Below are 14,897 nucleotides of genomic sequence, written 5' to 3' on the forward strand. Positions count from 1 at the left end.
CACAGGGAGATTTGCTTCTGAAAAGAAACGAGGCAGGGGGAGGGGGGGCCACTTCTGTGGTTGGACACATTTCTGGGCAAGAAGCACCAAGGGGCCCTTCTCCGGGGCCTGAATTATATGTCACTGGCTGTTCTCACTCCCCCTTCTAAGCTGTTCATTCCCGGCCATGCTGACTTTGAGATAGGACTTGGCTTCATTTGCAAAGCCTGGTCCCCCAGGAATACACACCTGCCCCAAAGCATCAAGCTACCCCTTTTATATTCCAGGAAACACACAGGATCTTATTTTTGGCCCCAAAGTAGTTCATATTCAGTCTGAACACGGAATAGCCCCCTCCCCCATTTGAAATCTATATTCGTTCGAGAAAACAAATGAGGTACAGATGAGGGCTTTAAAAAAAAAAAAAAATGAACTCTAAACCAAGCTGCCAAACCCTTTGGAGGGTTTCTTTCTCCTCTTTGCCAAGGACCAACGGAAGGCAGGCATGGCCCAGGAGTTCAGTGCGGGAGCTGCACCCGCGTGTTTGCTGGTCTTACAAAAACGTGAGCATTAAAAAGTACTTTCTGTCAACGCCATCATAGGACGTGGGGTTTCCAGGGAATTCCCCCAGAACGACTGCCTCACTGCCTTCCAGAAACATCTCGTCTCGGCCTTGTTCTCTGGCTGTGTGTGCACTGGAATCCCAGGGCAACGTAGTTTATTGTTTTAATATCTGTCTGACACACAGCAAACCATTCTCCAGTGACTCCTTATCTGTCATATGTATTTCTGTGAGAGAAATATCAAGACAAATAAGATGTTTGGGGGCACACCACAGGATGGTAGGTTTTGCAACTGGCAGCCTTTTGCAGAAGGGAGACCCCCATCTGCAAAAGAGAAGAGCCACCATTCTGCATGGAGATTAATAAGCAACGCGCCAAGAGAGCTAGACCCCAGCCGCCAGAAATGTGGCTGCTTCTTTCCAGAGTCTTCTGTAAACAACGGAGGAGGTTCAACTTGTGCATTTCCCCCCCTGAAATTTTTTTTTTTTTTTTTTTGAGGCAAAACAGTCACAACAGAGGGGTCTAGGATCGTGAGTCGGCCCAAGTCAACCGCGGCTGTGGATGAAGGCACTGACCCAACCCGGTTGGGGCGATGGTGGGACATGGATTGAAAATACAACCAAGCCTGTTCAAGAGGCTGTTCAAGAAGTCCGGGTGAGGGGCGCCTGGGTGGCTCAGTGGGTTAAAGCCTCTGCCTTCGGCTCAGGTCATGATCTCAGGGTCCTGGGATCGAGCCCCACATTGGGCTCTCTGCTCAGCGGGGAGCCTGCTTCCTCCTCTCTCTACCTGCCTCTCTGCCTACTTGTGATCTCTGTCTGTCAAATAAATCTTTAAAAAAAAAAAAAAAAAGTCCGGGTGAGATGAGTTAACACAGGAGTGAGTACAAAACTCTTAAAAATCAGCTGCTCACCAATCGGCATGCTGTCCTACGCCGTGGGGAAAGCGGGGCCGGTGGCGGTGCCAGGCAGAGAGATGGCGCTTTGGGGATGAGACAAAATGACACGGGGATTTGGGGAGCGGGGTGGGGGAGGGGGTAGCTGCATAGCTGTGTCCAGCTGGGAGCAGTTGCTGGGCATTAGATCGGGCGTGTGCTCTGAGGTGACAGGCAGAGCACGGCACAGTCGATGTCTCAAAATCTCCCTGTGCACGGGTTCATTGTCACAAATAGGAATTCTGTGGCCAAGTGCGTCTACGGGTAATGCGGGAGGATGGTGAGAACGTCAGTATTTAGCTGCGCTACCAAGAGGCATTCAAAACGCCGTGTTAACAGAGGGCAAGCCTCCTGTCGGGTAGGACCCCAAATGTCGACCTGCGAAATTTGTTTGTAGTTCGAAGGCATTAGCATCACGTATCCATCCTCTGTCTCGCCCACGAGATCGCCACACTACAGAGTCTGACTGAAGGACGCCTTGCTTCATTAAACTGAATTTAAATAAATAAAAAAAATTCTTAGAGGACACCTTGCTCACGAAGTTACATGGAAAGGCACCTGGCATATAGAAACAACGTGATGGCAGTGGGTTAAATGAAGTAACGCCTTTCAAACCCCTCCCCCATCAAAGGACTGAGAAAATGAGCAAAGAATGGGAGGAGTTATTTCCGAGATGATGACGTAGAGGACGCAGGTCTTTTGTCACCACCACGCTGAGCCACAGACTCAGAAGGAAGGAGGCGGGGGTTCCTGATGAGAAAGATCCACTGTGGAGGCCCTCCGAGACCAGCATGATTGGAAATTGCCGGAGACGCCAGAATCAGCCCAGGCTAACAAAGAGGCATCCCCAGTACGCTGATGGAGTCTCACCATTTATCCCAGGGGAGCTGGGGCCGGTCTTGAGAAAGCCAATAGCACCACAATGATACCCCCAACTCCACACTTGTTTGGTGTTCATTAGGAGGGCAAAACTCAGCCAATCCACCCTATTTAGCCCGAATTCATGTATCTACCTTACTTTGATCAGTACCAAGAGAAGGGTAGCTTTTGACGTGCCTACCATCCATTACTGGTTTTGAGATGTGACCCAAGGGCACAAAGTACGAAAGACCCATGAAGGTGCACATTGAAAAGAAGGTCCCTCTTGATCACCTCCCCGTTGTAGCCAGCTGTCTAGAGTCCGACCCTTCCAGATAAGAATGCCAGGCGAGCAAAGGGGTCCGGAAACTGTCGCCCTCGGGCCGCATCTGGCCCTTGGACTGTTTGGGTCCATAAAGTGTTATTGGAAGCACAGTCACACCTGTTCAGTTCTGCAGTGTCTGCGGCTACTTTCGAGCTAGCGACAGAGTTTGATTTGTTGCCAGCAGGAACCAGATGGCCCATGAGGCTGGAAATATTTACTCTCTGGCCTTTTAAAGAACTATTTTGCCAATCCCTGACCAGGTAGATCAGACACAGAAGAACTGATTCTCCAGCGATCCGGGGATGAAAAGAAGAAAGCACAATGCTGGCCTGAATGCAGAGGCTGGATAGCTGCCTAGAAGCTGCCCTTGACCCCTCCCTGCTTGGACATTTCCAGGAGCAGAGCACGTGGCTGCCCGTGGATATGCTTAGAGACTAGTGAAGACGGGAGGCCTGGGATTGAGTTAGGCTGGGTTCTAAATTAATCTGGCTGGGTCACCTTGGACACATTGCTTAATCCTTCTCCTCCTAAATTTTCTGAAGCAAAAAGGGGCACAATCATATTTTACACTTTTCTTGTGAAGATGAAAGCAGAAATTTCATGTGAAGGGCTTAGCGGAATGCCCGTCATAAAGTAAAGGCTCAATAACCATGAGTTAATATTAGTATTGTTACTATTATTATTATTTTTTTTTATTTTGGGGCTGGGCTAACGTAGGACCAGTTAAGCACTCACCATGGGTGCAAAATTTAAGAGGAGGTGGCACCCAACCCCCCCCAGTAATCAGGATAAATCATACTTCACTGTAATATTTTAAAAACTTAAAATTAAAAAAGTTCACGATGGGGGCGCCTGGGTGGCTCAGTGGGTTAAAGCCTCTGCCTTCGGCTCAGGTCATGATCCCAGAGTCCTGGGATCGAGCCCCACATCGGGCTCTCTGCTCCGCAGGGAGCCTGCTTCCTCCTCTCTCTCTGTCTGCCTCTCTGCCTTCTTGTGATCTCTGTCTGTCAAATAAATAAATAATATCTTTAAAAAAAAAAAAAGTTCACGATGAACAGACTCTCAAACTTTAAGCAAAGAAGGGCTGTGTTGAGCCTACCGCCCCCTAAGGTAAAAAAAAAAAAAAAATTAATAATGCTAGTCCTGTGTTAATGAAAATTTTGCTATTTTGTTCACTGTCATTTTTTCCCATTAATTTTGATTTTTAAAAATACTGCATTAGAATATTATTTTTCTCGACTACCAAGAATTTTTTGGAACCTCTTAAGGTTTTGTCCAAGGTGACTTTCTCTCTCGCCTGACCCTCATCCTGGCTTTGATTATCCTTCTTTTAAGTGATTCCTCCGGAAAATATTAGAAAAGGCCTTTTCAGAGCCACGTGGAGCTCTGAGATCCTGGAGGTCTCGGAGAGAGAAGACATGACACACTTTCGCAAAGTGTGTCAGTAACACAGTGACCTGTACGCGCACTTTCTATCAGCTGAACTCAGTCCACTGACACTTTCTGTATTGGGCAGAAGAAAGAAGAAGCCGTAAATTAATTTAGGCTGCTACCTTAATTACAGACACCAAAGGAAGTTCTATCAATTACCTAAAAGTAGAACAGTGCAGGCCTGATTTATGTATGTTTCTGCCACTTAAATCATTGTTTTATGAATTCCACACAATTACTTCCATAAAACCTGCAATCAATACATCAATTAAAAGCACGCCACCGCTGCTCGCCCTTGAGTTTCATAAAAGTGAATAAATGAGGAAGTGACTCTGCATTTTGATAACCTTTAGCATCCTGAGCCTGTGATATCAGATCTCCCCCAACCCCCGGCCCCCATGGTCAGGAATGAACATTTCAGGGAGAATTAACTATCATCTTCCTTTTACGTTAGGATTTGTCCTCGCATGGATCCCAAGTTCATCTGTGGCTTCTGTTAACTGTGGGAAAATACACTTGCTTGCGTTGATAAGCACATGAAACATATTTCTGCTGGAAAATGCTTTTTTTGCCTGTTGACAAAACTGGTACCTTTGTGCCAAGGCACTTGTCCTGGACTGAAAAGTAGCCTGTCCCCCACAATGACATGTTGATCCCCTAACTCCCAGGGTGGTGATGTTTAGGGATAAGGTCTTCGGGAGGTAATTAGGTTGAGGTAAGTCTTGAAGGGATTGGTGTCCTTATAAGGACAGACCCCCAAGGGCTTGCTTTCTCTGCCTTGTAAGGATGTTGTGAGAAGGCAACCATCTATGAGCCAAGAGGAAAGCTCTCATCAGAACCAACCATGCTAGGACCCTGATCTCAGACTTTCAGCCTCCAGAAGGGAGAAAACATAAATTTCTGTTGTCTAAGCAGCACCTCCCCCCCATCTATGGTATTTTTTATGGCAGCCCTAGAAAAATAATAGAGTGCTAGGGAATACTTGCTCCTGGCAGGGATCTTGTGACCTAAAGTGGTATCTAAAGCTGTAACGAGAGAAAAGATGGATATATTTGCCTGCTTATTTGAAAATGTACGCTGGAACGTAAGCAAGATCAAAGGCCCCAAATAGGGAATATTTCCAACATCTATGCTCTTCACATGTTATTCCCCCTAATGAACGGTTCTCTCTCAATCTGAATTAAAAATATAATAAAGATCAGTTCAGAGGATCCTAGGGGAAGGGGGGAAAACTGAATGGGAAGTCATCAGAGAGGGAAAAAAACCACGGGAGACTCTTAACTCTGGGCGACAAACTGAGGGTCGCTGGAGGGGAGGTGGGTGTGGGGATGGGGTAATTGGGGGATGGGCATGATGGAGGGCACGTGATGTGATGAGCGCTGGGTGTTATACACAACTGATGAGTTACTGAGCAATACATCTGAAACTAAATAGGTACTACTAGATGTTAGCTAATTGAATTTAAATCATATCAGAAAAACACCAAAGAGAAATGGGCCCATGTGTCCTGGAAATCCACAAGAGGTAATGTCCGCAGGCCAATTAAAGTAGTGAATCTCATGCTGTCGCTAGGAGGAAGGCAAATGCAGAGGAGAGGGGACTGGGCGGCTCTGCTTCACCCGTCCAATTTTCAAAATTAAGAAAGAGCAGAATACGAAGGTGCTGGCAAGGATGTCGGGATGGAATCACCAATCCCGTGTTTGGGAAGTTAGATGGGGGATTTGAGACACTGGAATGTCAGGGTATATGTAAAGGTATTTGCTGCAGGCTTTAGGAAAAGAAGGTAGTTTGAATGAGTGTGGACCGGGAACGGCTTGTAGGAGCATCCACACCATGGGACAGCGTGAAAATACCCAGATGGCTGAATGGGAGGGAGCCCAAATCTGCTATCAAGTGAAACAAAATATGATTAATATGTATAATGCGTGCATAATACATGTGTGTAACACACCCCTCCGTATACAATCAAATGATGAATACCCCCATTTTACGTGTGTATGTCCTTCCTTGCATTATTATGAGAAAATGTAGAAAGATACTTCCCAGGCAGTCAGTATGGATAACTTTAAAGGTGTCTGTTTTTGGATAAAATGGGGATATTATTACATCATTACACACACACACACACACACACACACACACACACACATACATGTGTGTGTGTGTTTATTTGCATGCTTCTCTAATTACAGGAAGCACATGTTAAACTTGTAATTTGAAGTCTTCATAAAATTGTAAAGAAAACAGAATTCAGGAGGTAACATCGACCTGCTTTTGGAAGCATCTACTTCACGTGGACATAAGGATCAGTGAGAGCTGGCTCTAGCTAATCCAAATTAGAAATCAGGCTCCCTGCACAGTGGGAAGCCTGCTTCTCCCTCTCCCATTCCCCTGGCTTAGTGTTCCCTCTCTCGCTGTTTCTCTCTGTCAAATAAATGAATAAAGTCTTAAAAAGAAAAAAAAAAAAAAAGAAAGGAAGTGACTGACTTTGCCACTCATGGAACTGTGGATTTACCTCTTGGTATTTCAACTAATAAAAAAATGGAGGTAACGTTTTCCTTTGGAAGAAAGTTGACATGTTCTTTCCATTTCTAGTTCTAGCTGGAGTTTTTAGATGGTGAGCACGCAGTGTAGGCAGATAGCACTCACACTAAAGCAGGTGCCTTTCCGCCAGACAGGAGGAGCCTCCATCGCTGGCCCCGGGAGGGAGAAGGTGGTGAGCGAGCCCACCAGCTCTGCCCCAGCATTTACCAAATCCCTCCATTAGGTGGTTAGATGTGGGCTCTTCAAAGCAAACAGGATGCTCTTAAATTAATTAAAATTATTTCAAAACTAACAAAGTAGTTCATGTAATTACTCTAATTCATTTCGTTGATGAAAAGTTAACGTTCCTAAGACAAAATTATGAATAGTACATGTTTTCCATTCTGGCATAAGGTGATTCTTGCCTAATTTTCTGGAGTTTTGCTTGGACTCCATTTGAGTACTGAAAAGCAGGCAGGTCCACTTCACACTCTGGATGCTAGTGTTGTTCATCGGGACATGTGAGAGGATGTGTGATGTCTTGTGACACAAGTTGAATTGGGGTTTCACACTGGGATCAAGGTCTGGATGGCGGAGAAAAACAGACCAATTGCAGAGGCATGGGGGAATCTGTAGGATTACACTGTACTGACATGGAGCTGTGAATGGAAATCTTTCTCTTAATGCTTTTGTGTCCTCGGTCATATTATTAGGATGATTCACTTAAGTGGGGGGAAACCCATTATGTAAAAGTGCATCTTAAAAAATAGATAACCTCAAGTAGGAATTATTTTCATTACAGAGGAATTCAGCAGGGTTCCTTTAAAACCCATCTCCCCTACTGCATGTAAGGGTATTATTTACAGATGATTAGCTATTTGGCTAGGCAGAAGGGCAATTTAAGTTTAAAACACCTAAGGCCAGTTAAAGATCCATGGGGGGAGAAAAAAAAAACAACACAAACCCAGGAATAATCATGGAAGTCAGTAAACACATAGGATCTGATTTACAAAAGTATAATTTATACACAGCCTTCTTCAGGAGTACAACTATTAGAAAATCATGAGGAACACATATATTTTCAAGCTAAAAAGCAGGCGCATCCTGCAAGGTTGCTGAGAAGTAAGGGATCCTCAGCTTTTGGGTAGAAAGCTAGATTCCTAGCCAAAGAGGACAAACCATTTAGGCCTTAGAGACAAGAGAGGTGGCTTTCAGCCATGTGTATGAAACACTCAGAGAGGAGATGAACCTCGGTGGTCATGTGTGTGCCCCAGTGTGTGTGTGTGTGTGTGTGTGCATGTGTATGACAGAGAGAAAATAGAAACAGAGACTAAGCAAAAATGACCCTCCAGGTGAAGGTAGGATTGTTTCTAGAACATATGACTTTGTACTGGAACATGTACCTTAATCTGGAAGAGAAAACCTACAAAGAAGCCAGCTAACCCTACGACCCAATGATTGCATTACTAGATGTTAATCCCAAAGGTACAGATGTAGTGAAAAGAAGGGGCACATGCACCCTAATGTTCATAGCAGCCATGGCCACAATAGCCAAACTGTGGAAAGAGCCGAGATGCCCTTCAACAGATGAATGGATAAAGATGTGATCCGGATATACAATGGAATGTTACTCAGCTATCAGAAAGGATGATTACCCAACTTTTGCATCAACATGGATGGAACTGGAGGGGATTATGCTGAGTGAAATAAGTCAAGCAAAGACAATTATTATATGGTTTCACTCATGTGGGACCCAAGGGAGGAAGACCACAGGAGAAGGGAGGGACAACTGAGTGGGAAGAAATCAGAGAGGGAGACAAACTGTGAGAGACTCCAGACCCTGGGAAACAACCTAAGGGTTCCAGAAGAGTGTGTGGTCAAGGGAAGGGGTAAGCAGGGGATGGGTTTGAAGGAGGACACATATGGTGACGGGCACTGGGTCTTATAAGCAACTAATGAATCACTGAACATTACATCAAAAACTAATGATGTACTGTGTGTTAGCTAACTTATAACATAATTAAAAACAAAAAACAAAAAACCAAGAAGCCAGTTAATGGCAAACAGCCCAGACTCAAAGGTATTGCTCACTTGGAGAACTAAAGCAAAAAACCTCAGCAGTGTGTCTCAGGGAGAAATAGATCATCTTTACACCTGGCATTGTCGCCTCAAGATGGAAGTGATCGAGAGCTCCTTTGGCCACCCAGGTGAGGAAGGAGAAGCCTCAGCATTGGCTGTTTTTACAAAACACTCACTGAGCTTGTCCGGACGCCGTTGCTTACAGGATCAACACATGAAGGTTCCTATTGAAAGAATCTAGGTTTCTGTTTTGTTTTGTGATGGGGTAGGAAAATGAACTAATCATTGTTGTTTCCTTTAACACTACTCTACAGAAGGACAGTTCTATAATATTTCTGAAAAATTCCCACCAACAGTGGTGGTGGGGGTGATTAAAATGTAATATTGTGAAACGATAGAATATTATGAGGCCCTCAACATATTTTCATAAAGTACCCATGACACGATAATCAGTGGAAATAATGGAATGAAAAATGTGTAGGTACTATGATTGATTGTGCAATTTAAAAATGAAGGGTGTTGGACACACATTATACTGTTTCTATAATTATTATAAATTTTCACTTTTAAGCTCAGGGAAAAAAATTATAAACAGTGAAGAGATATTATCATTTTGGATTTTCAATAAAAAAACAGACCCTTTATATCTGCGATCAACACGCTTTTTCTGTAAAGTGCTGGAATGACAATATTTTAGGCTTTGCAGGCCACCTCTGTCGCCATCACATGTTGTCTTTAGTTCTTGTTTATTTCTACAGCCCTTCAAAGAATCTAAGACCCATTCTTAGCTCACAAGCTTTACAAAAACAGGCTGTGGGCTGGATTTGGCCCCTGGGCTATACTTTGTGGCCGCTGCTATACTTTTGCTTTCGCCTCTGGGTGCTTCCCCTATTTTAATATGAAGAATTTGTGATAGAGTCCCACATTTCATATTGATAACACACTTCCCCCAAAGCTGCCTTAGAATGGTTATACTGATTCAAACCCACCCTTATTTGGAATTAATTTGAACAGAGAACTGAAATAGAAATGTATATTTCATATGATCCTTGAGAGCTGTGCTTTCCAATATGGTAGACACTAGCCATGCGTGGCTAATTAGAGTAACATTAGTTAACATTAAATTAAATAAAAAAGGCAGTGCTTCTGTCCCAGGAGCCCACATATTGGACAGCACAGATATGGAACATTTTATCTTAGACAGTTCTCTAGGACAACGATGTCACAGAATAAAACAAAATAACCCTCTGGAACACAACTGTGGTCAAGTTTTGGATTGCCAATGTTCCTCCAGAAAATACCATTGATAGAGAAGGTAGGGGAGAGAGACAAGGGAATGACAAGGATATGTAGGGTCAAACGAAGCCAGAAAGGCAGTCCATCTCTGAATAACTTCCCAGGTTCAAAAACCAAATCTACCATATTGTGGCTGTGGGATCCTGGGTTATCACGCCTCCTCAGTACCCCCTCCATTCCTCTGCTGTAAAGCAAACATTATAATACCTACCTGGTGCAGATTTTGAGGATGAAACAAGGTTGAGCGTGTGGAAATGCGTACTAGCCTCCTAATTCTACGAGCTACGTGCACCCACATTTACACCGCCCGAAGGAGGCCATGGCCAAACATTTAGAAAGAACAACTTCTTGCCAGTATGGCTGGGATGCTGGCTTCTCGGGGCACAGGAAGATACGCTGTACTGAATGTATGCCCAACCTGCTCCTGAAGATGCTATGCTGGTTGGGAGGAATACCCGGGTACCCCCATAACCTGGCACCTTCAGAAACCCGCAGGACTCTCAGAGTCTTGTTTTTGGTTTCCGGCGGCTGCTTCTAACCTGTGCCCCCCAGCAAAGAGTTTGGTTTTTCTGAGCTTTTGGGAATTGAGACGCTTGATCTTGGCCCTCAGGGAGGATTCGCCTCTGTCTCTCGTCCTCCGCCTCATCACATCCCCATCACTGCTGCTTTTCATCACCGCCCCCACCCCTTCTCTAAGCTCTCCAGCAGCCTTCTTTCTCTCATCCCCACACTCACTGCTGAGCACTGACCCCACTGAAGACCAGCTTCATAGTTATGGGGGATTTCATAGGGTCGTGTTTTACAGCCTAAGAAACAGATAAGAAGTTCTCAGCAGTGGCTGGGGGTCTTTCTGAGGAGGGGCAACCCAGCTAGGGGGACCAGGATGGAATTCAGGAGAACTGTAACTGTTCGACCTGTTCTGGGAACTGGGGTCAGGGTGGGGCATTCTCCACCCCAGAGCATCCATCCCAGGCAGAGAAATCCTTGGTTTTTCCATGTCAACACTGTGATCTATCTTCTGCATTTATTTTTGGTTTTCTCCCCCTTGCACTTGATGACTATGTTCACATCTACCAAAGTGCCTTTTCCCGTTGTTCCTCTACCCAGTTAAATGGGGGAGAACCACATTCTTCTCTTGCCTCCTCCTGCTCCCTGAAATCACATAGCAAAGGGCAGAACAGGCTTGCAAACAAGTCATTATTTTCCACCGTGAGAAAAGGGTGCCCAAGCACCTTTTGTCACGTGAGGGGGCCACTTGGATGGCCTGTGTGTGTTCCATCAATTATTTTCATGTGAATTTGCAAGGCTGTGATAGAAGGCAGGCAGTGAGCTTTAGCTCCACACCCCTCCCCGCCATGCGCCAACCCCCAGACCAACGCCCCGGGTCCCATCCATTGGACCCGATCCTGCTGGGTCTTAACAAAGGATGACAGGGACATCTGGGAAGTGAGCGTTCAGACGTAATGAGCAAAGGGGTTCGATGCTGAGGTGACAGGGAAACACAGAGACATGCTTATGAGAACCAACCTCATCTTGCGGGGAGCCACAGGGAGGGTACAGCAGAGAGGGAGGGGAGGAGGAGAACTTACATGGCAGGGAAGGTGATTGGACTCAGATTTATGTCACAAAACAAAGAGAGAGCCACGACAGCGGGCTTACTTGCGGAAGTATATACAAGTGAACTGGGGGCACTGTACATGGAAGATCCCTCCTGGTTTGCCTGGCACAGCAGCACCGTGCCTACGAAAGAGAGAGAGATAGCTGGTATCTGGTTTGGGAACAGGCACGCTACACCTGAGAGATCGCGGCAACGCACACAAGAACGGCAGAGAAATGAAAACACAGCCACACCCCCGTGCATGTGGCGGGGACACCCGGGGCAACCCCCTGGCTTAGCCGAAGGGAGTCGGGAGCCCGCCCTCCAGCCCTTCAAGCACGGGTGACACCTTGTCACCTGGGGTTCCCGTAGTAGGAACCTGGCCACCCCAGGACCCAGTTTCAGAACAGTGGTGGTGGCAGCACGGCATACGCCAAAGGGGGCTTGAAAAATACCGGCGAGAACTAGATGACAAGCCTGGCTTGAAGCCCCTTAGCTGTGTGATCTTGGTAAGTCACTGTACCTCTCTGTGCCTCAGGAGTCCCATCTGGAAAATGGGGCGGATATACCTACCTCCAGGGAGGGTTGGGGATCGTACGGCTAGAGATGTGCCTGGAGCAGAGGCTGGCACATAATCATCACTCAGTAAAGGGGAAGCATGTGAACTGCTCTGTTTGGAGAAAACTTTTCCTCCCCTGCTGCCACGCCCTCCCCCCACTTTAGACTGTCTCAATCAGTTCTTCAGGGGAAGGGCAGAAAGTGCGGCGGGGAAGAACTTTCACCCTCCATGTGACCCACCCCGGACCCACACTGGGCTTAGGGTGAGACCATCATTGGCTTCTGCGTATCTCGTTTCTTCCCGAAAGCTCTCAGCTTTCCAGCTGGAGAGGCTGCCTCACCAAGCAAGCCTGCACTGCAGATCTGACTGTCCTCTGCCTGATTTAAAGCAAAGGGCACCGGGCTTATCCTAGCACAATGGAATTTTACAGCAGAGAGGAGTGGTGGAATCCTGAGATATGCCCTCAGTCTGTGATGTGTTTTGAACCACCACCCACTCCAAGGGTGAGCAGGGTCAGGAATCCGCAGGGTATCAATTCTCTCTCCCACAAAGCTCACACTCAGACTTTGAAAAGACTGTGAGAGACTTCTGAGGAGCTGTCAGCCCATTACTGATGATGGAACTGTGTTCCCTGTGGCTTCCGTTCACTTGTTTCCATTTTGTTTTGGGTTTTGGAGTCTCTGGCCGTCACCAAAACTGGAAAGCTCCCCCCGTGAGAAGAAGCCTGCCCACATCATTGGAGACCTCACCCACATCTTTGGAGCTCACACACACCTCTGGAGACCTGCTCTAGGGCTTGCTAAGGGGTTCTACAGCCCTGTAGGAGCTTTCCCAAGGTTGACAGAAGCTTAGTAGGAACTTGCAAAGTGAGTGGGAGTTCTACCACACAGAGAGGGATTGCCACCTGAACCATGAAAAGATAGCCATCTTTCCTGAACTAAAAAACCAAACACAGTTCCAGAGGTGGTCTCCATGACAGCCGCCCCCCCTCCTTCAGGACAAAGCCAGAATAGATGGCCCCTATGAGGTGGGCTGAGAAGGTTTCTGCAGATTCCTTTTCTACCCTTTGCTCCCTGTGTTTCCCTGGATTTTGTACATTATTTCCAGATAAAGCAAAGATGCATGAAAATCCCTAAGTGGTCCCTCCATCACCAACTCAGCCACCCCCATCCATTCTTTGACACAGAGAAGCAGCCCACGGACAGAAGTTCTATCTGAAGGAATGTCCCCTGGTCCTTCTGACATTTACCCTGGTATCCCGTGTTTCTAGCTGGAGAAGAGCCCCCACAAAAGCGTGGATATAAGAGTAAAACTGACTGACCTTCCCTTGGTGGTAAATGTATTCAGAGTCTGGTTGGGTCTGAGTCACGATCAGCCTTTGCTACATGGATGTTTCTTTCTTCTATTTTATTTAAAAAGTTTATCCCAACATATAAGATGGGACTTTACATGGTCTTATTTCTTCTTGGTAAGTATTTCCTGTTTTGGCAAGAAACTGGCATAGCTTGGTAATTAATAGCAAACAAATGGAACACCAGCCCAGCGGGGTGTGGGGTCTGAAATCAACCAACAGGAGTGGCACACCCACCCCACAGACACGCCCCGACACCCACCCTGCTTATCAACAAGTACTTCCCCTGACTTTGCAAAGGCCATTCATCCCCAGGTTCTCGCTCACTGCCACAACCTTAGACAGAAAAATGAACGTTTCTATAGGATACACAGAGAGCTGTCAAATCAGCATCTTCTAGGGTGGGACCCGTGAAAAAACTCAGTGGGTCTCTCATGTCCACCCCTGGATCGAAACCACTTTTAAAATGAAATCTAAAGTTTCTTGGGGGGGGGGTACCTTGGTTTCAAAAGAAAAATGGCATAGTTGTAGCAAAAATATATCCAGAAAGACATTTTGGTATTGTGCAGTTAAAACCTTAGGGTCAATTTTCAACACTCTCAGTGCAATTTAGAGAATCCCATTGGGACACAACACAGATTCCCTCTAGGAAGCTAAATCCTGGCAGGGCATAATGAAGCTTTCCTAATGCTCTTACACTGTAGATCCTGAGAAACTGCATTGAAATAACTTCTTTGGAAGCCCTCTTGGTAGTGGGGAAAAAAAATTCTTTATGCAATAATTCTGACCTTTGTAAAACAAAATCTATACTGTCACAGGACTTGCTTTTTATTTTACCTAAAAAACATTCTCTAATTTAATTTGCAAAGTACTTATTGTATGTTCTCTTAGTACTTTGTGACCTTTCCTTAAGAGAAAGCTTTGAATTAAACAGAAACAAAGAGGCAGAGGAGAAACTGTAACCTCCAAGCATTTTTTGGGCCGGGAGGAGTCATGTGTGTTTGTTTAAAGAAGTCAGTCAAATAGATAATAGGGTAGGAATAGCAGCATAAGGAGCATTTAGAAGGTCATTCAAGGCACCTTGTGATGCAGCTTTCTAATGAGTCCCTTGCATTGTGTTTTCTATCCACACCCATCCCCCCAAATGGTCTCATTTGCCTCCAGCTAGCATGAACTGTCCGCCACTATGGTGGCATTCTATACTTCTCAGACTTCTGTGCCTTTACTAATAAAGCAATTTTATTCTAATACCCAGGATTTTGAGGGAGGAGGGGGGAAGGGGGTCTTTCCTCTTTATATTTTAAAGATGGCAACTGTGTTCAATTTATACCACTAGCCACCATTCGCTAGCCAGGACAGACCGGTCATTCATCAATTTCCAAGTGTCCTTTCCTTTTTATCCTGG

At 45.7% G+C, this 14,897-nt stretch overlaps 1 protein-coding gene across 35 annotated transcripts in view; it reads right to left on the reverse strand.

Moving 5' to 3' along the window:
- Window positions 1-14,897, reverse strand: part of RBFOX1 (RNA binding fox-1 homolog 1) — a 1,569,090-nt gene that overhangs the window by 68,943 nt on the left and 1,485,250 nt on the right. For 25 of the 35 annotated variants that reach the window (XM_082713149.1, XM_082713127.1, XM_082713124.1 and 22 more), the window contains one exon: window positions 11,645-11,725. The exons of the other annotated variants lie outside the window; for them this stretch is intronic. In XM_082713149.1, coding sequence (XP_082569275.1) covers window positions 11,645-11,725 — 81 coding nt within the window. The remainder of the gene's footprint in view (window positions 1-11,644; window positions 11,726-14,897) is intronic. 35 annotated transcript variants of the gene reach the window in all.

The sequence above is a fragment of the Mustela nivalis genome (assembly GCF_964662115.1).
Source record: "Mustela nivalis genome assembly, chromosome: 19".
Lineage (NCBI taxonomy): Eukaryota > Metazoa > Chordata > Mammalia > Carnivora > Mustelidae > Mustela > Mustela nivalis.